At 42.2% G+C, this 12297-nt stretch overlaps 1 protein-coding gene across 2 annotated transcripts in view; it reads left to right on the top strand.

The window, feature by feature from the left end:
- LanB2 (laminin subunit gamma-1) overlaps nucleotides 1-12297 on the top strand; it is a 70175-nt gene that overhangs the window by 56541 nt on the left and 1337 nt on the right. For both annotated transcript variants that reach the window (XM_067788965.1, XM_067788966.1), the window contains exons 7-13: nucleotides 1162-1573; nucleotides 1636-3912; nucleotides 5559-5766; nucleotides 5844-5947; nucleotides 6012-6145; nucleotides 6211-6326; nucleotides 6397-6483. In XM_067788965.1, coding sequence (XP_067645066.1) covers nucleotides 1162-1573; nucleotides 1636-3912; nucleotides 5559-5766; nucleotides 5844-5947; nucleotides 6012-6145; nucleotides 6211-6326; nucleotides 6397-6483 — 3338 coding nt within the window. The remainder of the gene's footprint in view (nucleotides 1-1161; nucleotides 1574-1635; nucleotides 3913-5558; nucleotides 5767-5843; nucleotides 5948-6011; nucleotides 6146-6210; nucleotides 6327-6396; nucleotides 6484-12297) is intronic.

Here is a 12297-nt window from a genome sequence, read left to right as displayed (position 1 = left end):
CAATTTTTTTTTTTTTTCAAAAATTAATGCTCGGTCGAAGTACGAATATTTCCGCCTACACGGTTGTTCTTCACATTCGGCAAAAGTCTGCAAAATGTTGCATGGACGGAACAGCCGATAATGTAACTAAAAGTTACACCTAACGTGAAGAAATAGTACGTTGGGGGAACATGGAAGGCCCATACTCGCAAATCAGTCACACCTTTTGATACGCCATGGATGTTCTCCCAAGGTCCAAAGGTACTTTCAGCGCTTTTAAAACTATTCTTCTTGATCGATTCATGTCAACTGGTTATATTTTTTAAATTTCTCAAATAATTTTTGGAATCCATATATTCTCCTCCTTTTCAGCTATTATCTCGTCAGAAAGCCCCTTTCATTGATGTATCACTGTCGCTTGGATAATTTAAGCACTTACCAACCTAAGCCCTCTCCCTTGATCCTTGGCTGTTTTTTAGAGTGTTATTTCTCTTAAAAATGGTCTATACCTTGTTGTTGTTATTATAAAAGCTAAACTGTTTTCGAAGTAGCAGTCCTTCGTAAGATATAGGCCCAGTTCATTCCGGTATATAGACGCGACTGCTGTAACAACGTTCATTTCACTTCTTCGATATTTACATCAAGAATGTCATTAGTAAGAAAGCATTTTGATCAATGTTATGTGGTCCAGATCCGGAACTAATCCAAGACCTAAGCTTTGTACGTCAAAAATTAAGATCTAATTATACCCTGTTTTCATATGTAACACATTTCTTAGAACCTGCATTATATATTTCGTCAATTCTCTACATCGGACTTATTTCAATGGATGGACACTGTACATATCATAGATCACTGGTAAATGCCGTTAATCTGAGTTATTGGGTGGTTACTGCGTATAATAAATGTAGCACAAAAGCAATAGCTTATCAACTAGACAACGGAAAAGTTTAAGATGCGTAAAAACTTCCTTTTACTCGCCTTAATACTGACCTGGCTAAGAGCATTTGCGGTTTGGGTTCATCCAAGGAATCAATATCATTGGGACTATTCGCTAGAAACCAATCGTTTTAATTTCCATACCACGAATTGGTATTTTGTAAATTGTAATAAGCAGACGCCTCGAATAGATCGTAATAGACATGAAAGTTTAAAACTGTTACTATTTTTTCACCTTTCTAGCTTGCAACTGCAACGGTTTTGCTGATAAATGCTTCTTCGATGCACATCTTTTCAATGTAACGGGACATGGAGGTCACTGCTTGGACTGTCGTGAGAACCGTGATGGCCCTAATTGTGAACGTTGCAAGGAGAACTTTTACATGCGTGAAGATGGTTATTGTATTAACTGTAATTGTGATCCCGTTGGCTCACGCTCACTGCAATGCAACAGTCAAGGCAAGTGTCAGTGCAAACCTGGTGTAACTGGCGAGAAGTGCGATCGTTGTGATAATAACTATTACCAGTTTGGACAGCATGGTTGTCAGCCCTGTGGCTGTGATCCACGTGGCTCTGCAGAAAATGTGCCTTCATGCAATGCGGATACAGGCATTTGCCATTGCAAAGAAAACGTGGAGGGTAAACGTTGTAATGAGTAAGTACCTTCCGAAACTTTAGATGCTTACTGCAGTAACAACAACAACTTTTTCCTTACAGATGCAAACCTGGCTTCTTCAACTTGGATCTTACAAATCGTTTCGGCTGCACACCCTGCTTCTGCTATGGTCACACATCTGAGTGTCAAACCGCTCCCGGTTACTCTGCTGTTTCTGTTACCTCAAACTTCAATAAACACAAAGAGCGCTGGACAGCCATTGATCTTTACAATCGCGATGTGGATATCAAATATAATCAGTACAGTCGCAGTATTGGTACAACGGCACAGGGCAACGAATATATTTACTTCCTGGCACCCGAACGCTTCCTTGGTGATCAACGCGCTTCATATAATCGTGACTTGAAGTTCAAATTGCAATTGGTTGGCCAAATTGCTCCGAGCACCAGCGCTAGTGATGTTATTTTGGAAGGCGCCGGTACTAAAATTTCTCTACCAATCTTTGCGCAAGGTAATGGATTGCCCGATCAAACTGTGAAGGAGTACTCTTTCCGCTTGCACGAACACCGCGACTATCAGTGGCAACCAAGCCAATCATCCCGTGGTTTCCTATCCATACTTTCGAATTTGACAGCGATTAAGATACGAGCCACCTACGCGGTGCAAGGTGAAGCCATTTTAGATGATGTTGAATTGCAGACAGCACATCGTGGAGCTGCCGGACAACCAGCTACTTGGATCGAACAGTGCACATGTCCAGAGGGTTATTTGGGACAGTTTTGTGAGTCTTGCGCGCCAGGTTATAGACATAGTCCCGCACGTGGTGGTCCGTTTATGCCTTGCATACCATGTGACTGTAATGGACATGCTGAGATTTGTGACTCGGAGACGGGACGTTGCATTTGTCAACATAATACAGCGGGTGATAATTGCGATCAGTGTGCGCGTGGTTACTATGGTAACGCTTTGGGTGGTACGCCCTATGACTGCAAACGCTGCCCCTGTCCAAATGATGGCGCCTGTATGCAAATAAATGGCGATACTGTAATATGTACTGAGTGTCCGATTGGCTACTATGGGGCACGTTGTGAAATGTGTTCGGACGGTTTCTACGGTGATCCTACAGGTCTCTATGGCACAGTACAGACGTGCAAAGCTTGCGATTGTAATGGAAATGTAGATCCGAATGCTGTGGGTAATTGCAACCGCACCACAGGCGAATGTCTTAAGTGTATACACAATACTGCGGGCAAACACTGTGACCAATGCTTACCAGGCCACTTTGGTGATCCCTTGGCGCTACCACATGGGCAGTGTGACCGTTGTAGGTGCTACCCGCCAGGCACGGAGCAAAACCAAGATGGTATTACACAGTGCGATCCGGTCACTGGGCAATGTCATTGCAAGCCGAATGTAATTGGACGTGAATGTGACGAATGCCAGCCAGGCTATTTCAATATTATGTCTGGCAATGGTTGCGAGAACTGTATGTGCGATCCCGTTGGTAGTTACAACTCTACCTGCGATAAGTTGACCGGGCAATGCTTCTGCAAGCCAGGCGTTGTTGGACTGCATTGTGATCAATGCGAAGTATATCATTATGGATTCTCCACCGACGGTTGCAAGCCATGTCAGTGTGATGAAAGTGGCTCCAAAGGTTTCCAGTGTGATCAATATGGTCAATGTCCTTGCAATGACAACGTTGAGGGTCGTCGTTGCGATCGTTGTAAAGAAAATAAATACGATCGTCATTTGGGTTGTATCGATTGTCCCGATTGCTATAATCTCGTCCAAGATGCGGCCAATGAACATCGCGCTAAATTGAGAAACCTTAGCTCGACTTTGGATGAAATTGCGCGTACGCCGGTAACTAACGACGAAGAGTTTGAGGCAAAACTGAAGACGGTCCAAGAAAAAGTTGATATTCTTTTGACAGATGCCAAGTATGGTGCTGGTGAAAGTGGCCAAACATACGCCGAGGTTCTTGATGATTTACATAAACGTTTGAGCAATATACGCACTCATCTTGTTAGCGCCGATGAATTGCAGGATAAGGCCAATGATGAAATTGAAAAGGCAAGACAGAATTACACCAATGCTCATGATATTATAGAGGCTGCCAAAAACGAACTGCAGAACGCTTTGAATTTGCTAAATGATGATGGCGCACAGGCTCTGGCTAAAGCTAAGAACAAATCTGTGGAGTTTGGCGTGCAATCTGATCAAATATCGGATATATCGCGTGAGGCTCGCGCTTTAGCGGATCGTTTAGAGTCGGAAGCGCAAGTCGATTTGAAGAATGCTAAAGATGCCAATGAAGCGGTGGAGAAGGCTTATGAACTGGCAAAAAGTGCAATCAATCTGCAGCAGAAAGTTAGGTAAGTAGCCAAATAGTCCGAAGCGTAGTCGAATTAGGGCGAAATGGGTTTTAGAACTTATAAAACTTTCTACAAATACCAGACCAGCTCTATGTCTGTCGGGGTCACGTTGCTGTATTTTGATAGTCCCGCGGCATAGGTAAAGATGTACTTGACAGCTGCGAATTCTACGAATATTTGGAAACATACCTTACAGTGCTTGTGGCATATTTTTTACACGGGCTGTGCGTTCGACTACTTGCATTGTAGGGCTTTATGTAAATTTTTTTTTTTGCATTGTAGGGCTTTATGTAATTTTTTTTTTATAATTTTCCCACAATACGTATCGACGGATTTCCTCCCCATATAGGTACTTCCCCCGGTTGGAGAGGCCTTGTCTCCAATCCGTGTCTAAAGCCTGGTTACATGTGAGACTACCGCGTTTGTTTACATTCCTAATTTCTACAGTTGGAGAGGCCTTGTCTCCAATCCCTATGTTTGCCGTTACCTGTATGTTCACTACCTCGGGCCACACGGTTGAAGAGGCCTTGTCTCCAATCCGTGCTTTATTCCTTCACCTGGGGCCGTTTTCGAATGGTTGAAGAGGCCTTGTCTCTGATCCGTCGCCTGGTTTACTATTATATTACCTATATTCCGGTCTTTTCTTGTTTTATCATTCTGTCGGCCAAATGCAGCACTTCATCCTCCTCATAAAAAAAATAAATAAATGCAAGGCTCGATAACCCCCGAAGAGATAAGGATAAGCGTTTTTCCAATTTCCAAATTTTGATGTTGCTTTGACCGGGGCTTAGATCCAGGATCTTCGGTGTGGTAGGTGAGGCACGCTACCACCACACCATGGGGACCTGAAGTTTTCACTTTTGTGAATCGGAGAACAAACTCCGCTTTTCAATGCAGAACTCTAGTGGCTGTGAGTCTGCTTATACTTCACTAGCATCCATGCCGAGTTCAAGAAGTTTTCGAAATTTGGCTGATGTACTAAGCTCAAAAATTAAATTCAGCTGATCCAACCTTATCCCTCAAGATGCTGGGTATCGCTCTGTATTCTTTGTGGGTTGCTTTCTAGCAGTCTAAGCAAGTGATTACCAATAATGCTGGATCTAACCTTATTGTAATTGTCTATTGAGTGGAAAATATCTTTAATCCGAAGAGTTATCTAAATCCCCCAGGCAGGGACTCCCGGGTTGTCCTGTTTAAGCAAGAGCTGTTGTTCTTATTGTTTCCGCCCATTTTAATGTCCATGTCGTACAGTCTTCCTACCAAATTTTTTGTCGTTCGTTTTCTTTTAGTCCGTTTGTTCTTGTTTTAGTAGCCGTTTCGGCTTCGACCAGCAAGACAAGTGTTAGTTCAAATTCGGCTTGCATAGAGAAGGCAATCGCTGTTCACCATCCAACCCTCGTCATGGGCAATCCAACATCGAATTCATATAAAATATAAGGCTTCATCTGAGTTCAAGTAGGACATTAAAACCCCGCTCGCAAGTACCCCCAACCTCTATTCAAGAGTTTCAAATACAATACCCAACCTATTTCGCCAGGAGAAGAATAATGATACAGCTATAAATATGACTGCACTTCCAGCTTCCGATTTATCAAACTGTTTTGTTATTTTATTAAATATTCATTTTTGTATCCTTACTTACCTAGCGACGAACTACGTTCCGAGGTACGACTGGAGCTGAATACTGTGAAACAATCGCTAACAAATGTAGCACAAACGACCAAGGAAGCTCTACGGAAAGCGAACGAAGTTTACGACGCCGCATTAACCTTACTAACCGGTGTTAATGGATTGACTGCACCAGAAATAGATATTAAAAAGCTCAAGAAGGATGCTTTAGCCGCAAATGAAGAGGTATGTAGGCTGATATAGATCTATGTATGTACGTATGTTTCGAGTGTCGATGAGTATTTTATACATTGTTTATTTAGGCCGATCGCTTACTGAAGCGGGTAAATGATGTTTCCAATAGTAACGGTAATATATTTGCTGACTTCGATGAAGAATATGAGCTCGCCGATCTTCTAGTTCAAAGGTATATTTCATACTAACCCATTAAAATGTAAGAGCTCACAAAAAATGCATTGTTTTCTTTAAAGAGCAAACGAACAAAAGGAAGATGATATTAAATTATTGAAGGACGCTCAGGACGCATTCGACAAGGCTACAAAAGCTGTAGATCAAGGGGACAATACACTCAAAGAGGCCAACAACACCTATCACACGCTTGCTGGTAAATTCATTATTCGTCTTACCTTTATATTAAGATAGGTATATTACCTAAAATTTCGATTTCAGGCTTCCAGGCCGATGTACAGATGTCATCCGAAAAGGCTAATTTGGCATTAAGAACTGTACCAAGCATAGAACAGGAAATCGAAAATGCTGAACAGCTAATTAGACAAGCAGGAGAGGTAAAGTATCTGCAGCTTAAATATAAATATTGAAATTATATTAAAGCAGTTTATCTCATCCTATATTTAGGCTTTGATGGGTGCAAATAGAAATGCTCTTGAAGCTAAGACCAACGCTCAACAGGCGCAAGAGAAATATGCCGAACAAGCATCCAAGGTAAATCAATTTGTTTTTACGCCCGACATTTAAGATCTCGCGCTTGTTGTGGTTGTTATAAGCGTAATAGCAACTCCGGTAGGTTTACGGGAATTGGACCGATTAGGGCAGTATTTTGCGGTCTTTTGTATATGTATATTTACTCAGTTTATTTAATATGAGTGGATATGAATATTACAATATAAAATGTGTTGAGTTAATACTAAAGAATAAAAAAGAACGAAAAAGAATAAGCAAAACAGAGTTGCCAAAATGATAGTAAATTAATTCAGTGTGTGGCGTTACCACTTCGTTTCATACATAACATTTTTCCTTCCTCTGCAGGAGTTAAGGTGAGAATGGGACTCTCGGTTTCCTTAGTCTGGTCGACCGCCGGGGGGCTGCCGGCGTCTCGCTTAGTTCCGGATCTCTTTCCGGTGTCGCCTGCCGTGCTGGTGTTGAATGCGATAGCGGTGTATCGTCCTGTATTATTGTCGTGTTGGGAGTAGAGAACCCTTCCAAATCTTCTTCTGATCCCAAAGATATATTTTGTGGTGATTCTATGGGTGCTTCGACTTCTTCGTGGTTTTCTACTATACCCGATGCAGCTGTGCCGTTCTCTTTAGCTGCAACTCTCGTTTCATGATAATTCACTTCCGGTGTTGCTTTATCGGGCCCCGCGTGTGACTTCCGTATTTGGTCTACATGTCTTTTTATCATTTTCCCATTGAATTGTATTTGATAGTGAAGATCCCCTAGACGGGCGTGTATTGTTCCTTTGAGCCACTTAGAAATTCGCGGGTTACCCGACAGGAAGTATACATTTTGATTTACCTTGAACCTTGGGCCATGTTCTCGATATCATTGTCAATGCCCGGCCAGTATATGAATGAGCGGGTGATTCCTTTCATCTTGACAATCCCTAGGTGTGATGTGTGTAAATTGTCAAGCAGTTTGGCTCTGTACTTTGGTGGAATGACGACGCGATGCTCGAACATCAAACATCCTGATGATAGCTTGTAACCCACTTCTGGGGACTTGTATCCTGTCCTCTTCAAGCATTGACCTGTTTCCAGCAGTTTAATTATTTTACCCAGTCGCTCGTCTTTTCTGGATTCGTTTGCAGTTTTGTCGGGTCTTAATGGTAATTAGTTGATTTGGCGAATCACAAAGTTGTCGAACTCGTCGTATTCGTCTGGATTATCCGTATATGCCTGCCGCACCTGTCCCACCTGTAATGTTTGCTGTCGTAGAGGATGGGCCCGTGAAAGATAGTCGGCGTTAGCGTTTGCCTTTGAATTTTTATACACCACTTCGAAATCAAATCTTCTCAGAAAGTCTGCGTAATTAGCCATTCTGCTAATGCAAAGTACTGGTAGAGATTTGTCTGGTTGTAAAATTTGTGACAACGGTTTATGATCTGTGATTAGCGTGAAATGACGCGCGTATAAATATTTGAAAAATTTCTGAACTGCCCATACTATTGCCAGTGCCTCTTTGTCCATCTGTGGGTATAGCTGTTTTGCAGTATTCAGTGTTCGACTTGCGTATGCAATGGGTCGTTCAGTTCCGTTCTCTAAGCGATGTGATAGCACCGCTCCCAACCCTGTTTGACTCGCGTCCGTCGCTAGTAGAACCGGTAGTGCCGGGTTGTAGGGTATCAAGACTTGTGGAGAAACCAGCGCCTGTTTTAGATACTCAAAGGCTGAATTTGCTTCTTTGGACCAGTGAAATTTTTCGCTTTTCAGCATATCGCGCAATGGTCGCGCTCTCGTCGCCAGGTCTGGGATAAATGCACTATAGTAAGTAGCTTTTCCTAAAAACAGCTGTAGCTCCTCCACATTCGTTGGTTTGGGGCTATTCAGTACAGCTTCAATGTGTTTGTCAGATTTATGCACCCCCTGTTCGTCGATGCGATGGCCTAAAAACTCCACCGATGGAGTAGCAAAAACACACTTTGACTTATTTAAGCGTAGACCATTGCATTTGATGCGATTTAGCGTTGTCGCCAAAACCCTCAGCAGCTCTTCAAAATTTTCCGCGAACACCAAGATGTCATCAAAGAAATTTAAAACGTTTGGCACTCCTTACAGGAGCGTCTCCATTTTTCTTTGCCAAATAGCTGGAATATTTGCTGCCCCATATACCGCACGAGTCGCTCGTACTAATGCGTGTGTAGCTGTGTTTAATGTCAAAACATGTGCGAAATATCGTCGATCGTAAGGTGTGTATATGCGTCGGTTATATCCAAGTGACAAAATATCGCCGCTTTTTCAATAATCATTCTTGGATTAACCGTTGGCTTGTAATTGCCAGTGATGCGAATATCTCCATTTTTTTTCGCGACTACTTGTGTTGCTGAAGCCCATTCCGAATGCTCTACTCTCACGTAAAAGCCAGACTGGATTTTGTGATATATTTCCTTGGCATACGCCTCTCTCAATGCCATTGGTATTTCGCGTGCTCGTGCGAACACTGGTGTGGCTCCCGCCTTCAGCTTCACTTTTGCAGGCGCCCCTCTCAACTTACCCGCTGTCGTGTCAAAGACTTCTTCGTAACTTGCAGTGAGATGTTGCAGCCGTTCTCGTTGGTTTTCTGAAAGTTTTTGCGCGGTTGAACTTATAGAGTTAATTTGCCTGGCTGACGAAAATAGCTCCGAAAGGTTAATTTCACGTGCGAATTGTGAGATCCATTCTCTGCCGCAAAGTGTATCGAAATCTTCTTGGACAACATACTGATTCAGGCGCCGCTTAGTCGTCCCCATTGATGCGGTTACTACAACCCTACCCATGCAGTTCACTCTATGCCCCGTGTAGCTTGTAAATCGTCTATCTGTTTTTAATAATCTGAAATTCGGTTTTATAGTGCGAAGAGTTTTATAATTAATAATGGCGCATGGGGCACCCGTATCAAGCTCCATCTGTATTTGCTTTCCATCGATATTTACGTGAAGCATTTTTCTGTCTACTGCTTTACATACATTAATGCTGTTCAGCTGCTGAACTGGTTCGAGCTCATCCTCTGAAATCTGATCTAGTTTTGCCTTGCACACTTTTACAATGTGGCCCAATTTTCCACACGAAAAACATTTGGAGCTATTGAATTTGCAGTCTTTTCTGCTGTGTTGGCCCCCACATCCGTAACAATTTGCGGATTTTTCTTTTGGCTTCTTGGTCAACTTTTCAGCATTTGCATTTCTTTTTGTTTTGACTGGTTCGTATCCCAGTTTAAACGTTGGTTCACTTGGTTGTTCCCACTCTGTACACTTCAGATCTGTTGTTGCACTTTGTGTTAGTTCGATTGTGTGCGCAATTTCGTATGCCTCAGTAAAATTGTTTGGTTTTTTACTTATAACCTCATTGCAAATATAGCGTGACTCCACGCCATACAGTAACTGCTCTGTTAACATCCTATCCAAAAAGTCGCCATATTCACAATATGCAGCGTCCTTTTTTAAACGAAGTGCGTACTCGGCAATCGATTCGCCTTTTTCTTGCTTACTTTGTCTAAATTTGATAATTTCAGCATACTTGTTCCGTGAGCCATCAAAATGGCGAATTAACACAGTTTTTATTTCATTGTATTTCAGCGAGTCTGGCGTCTTTGGGCTAACAAGTATTTTTAGTGCGGCGTTCAGCTCTGCCCCATATGCACGAGTACGAATTTGTGTTGTTCCTCTTCTGGAACTTTGCTCAGCTGTAAGGCCCGATCTACGTGTGTGAAAAAATCCTGCACTGAGGATTTGTCTTCTGACTTGTATTCTGCAATACTAAACGGTGGCGGTTTAGTTGCTGCCCGCTGATTTGCATCTGCCCCAGCACTGTGGGACGCCCCCTCTACAGCCTCGCGAATTGCCCCTGCCAATGCATCCATTACCCTCTTCAAATCTTCCGGTGTGAGGCTCATCTTTTTAATCCCACTTTTGACACCACTTTTGTATATGTATATTTACTCAGTTTATTTAATATGAGTGGATATGAATATTACAATATAAAATGTGTTGAGTTAATACTAAAGAATAAAAAAGAACGAAAAAGAATAAGCAAAACAGAGTTGCCAAAATGATAGTAAATTAATTCAGTGTGTAGCGTTACCACTTCGTTTCATACATAACACGGTCAGAGGCGAAACACTGATAACACAACACCAACATAGCGTCAAAACGCCCAAAGCGAAACTCAAAAGGTCGGATGTGCTTTAGAATTAAACTTCTCAGCTATTCTCCGGTGGGTTTTTAGCAGGCATGCTTAACGAACGAAACGATATCATTTCGTTACGATAATCAACGCTAATAAACGAAACGAAGTCACTTCGTTTCGTTTATTAACGTTAAGATCGTCAGATTAACGTTAATTTGACGTTCTTAACGTTAATAAACGAAACGAAGTGACTTCGTTTCGTTTATTAGCGTTGATTATCGTAACGAAATGATATCGTTTCGTTCGTTAAGCATGCCTGGTTTTTAGCGCGAATTCGAATTGAGGTACCTTTTTCTGAGGTTGTATTTGTTGTTCTGGTAGCCGCCAAAAGTCTTAAGTGGCAGTCCTTTGTCTTTGCTTTCTGGCACGGAGAGGCAAGCACTGACCATTTAATGCTTGTTCTGTGGTAAAAAAATTGGGCATCGTTCTAAGTAGATCCAAAAAAGTGTGCCGGTGTACACAACCATGATTGGGATCAAAGCTAACCTCATCATATATAAGTAAAACAATATGCCAAGCTAAAGACTAATCTAAACTCAATCTTTCGTGTGCAATACGACTAATGAAACCAAAATTAATGTAAAGTAAGACAGTGATATTTCATTGAAAGATGTAGGTCACGGTAATGTGATAAGTTATGCGTGATGGTAACGCGATAAGTTACGCGAAAAGGGTAGTGTTCTGTTGGAAGCCCAGTCAAAAACTCGTGGAAATTGAAATGTAAAACATGGATCGAAATATTCTACCTATTTTTCATTGTACTACTATTGAGAGTTCCAATGAAGATCTTCGAAAAGAAGTTCTGAAAATTTATAACTGCCACAGGGTTGCGGGTGTCAGAGTTTAATTCATGGCGCAGACAAGGGGATTGTTTGTAACAGATAAAGTAAAGATACTTCATATGCGGGACATTTTTGCATTGGGTGTGTCTGCGTCCAGTAGGGATACTCAAGTTGCATGCGTACTTCGATCTGAATAAACTTACCTATTGCGATTGAAAGCGGGCATACCCAATATTCATATTCTCCACATGTGAAGTACCTCATATCATCATCTTTGGTAGGTCTCACCAAAACCTTCGGGGAGTATCCTTCTTCTTATTCATGTACCGATGAAGACACTCCCCGAAGATTTTGGAGAGTATTATCGATGAGGGTCCTTTGACGCATATTGATCTGGAACCTTCTGGATATTAGCATCGTTATTATAATAGCTCAACCACATCGGGAACGATTTGATAATTATAAGCCCCTTACTCAACCCCTGTGGTCACACCTTCTAGTGTCATATTTTTCTACTAGGCCTCTATAGGCAGTTGCTTCATACCCTTTTTCTGCCCAGAAGATATAGAACTCAGCGGGTTATGGGGCTTATTATATAACCGCGCCGGGAATGCCTGTCCTATGAGGCGACTAAAATACCAAATTAATTCAAGGGGTCGTGTAACACAACTCTTTCAAGGGCTTGCATGCACAATTTATAGCTTCTACAACCCAATTGTCAACATCACCTACCCGTGGTGAATCCTACTTCTTTAGCAGCTGAGGCTCTGGCGACCCCAAGTTCCTCCTGGATCTAGGGAGGGCGGGATAGCCTAGAAGGTTTCATGTGGTCATACTCAATCGTTCCCGAGATG

This window comes from Eurosta solidaginis, chromosome 5 (genome assembly GCF_040869045.1).
Source record: "Eurosta solidaginis isolate ZX-2024a chromosome 5, ASM4086904v1, whole genome shotgun sequence".
Lineage (NCBI taxonomy): Eukaryota > Metazoa > Arthropoda > Insecta > Diptera > Tephritidae > Eurosta > Eurosta solidaginis.
This window is presented reverse-complemented; position numbering and strand designations above follow the sequence as displayed.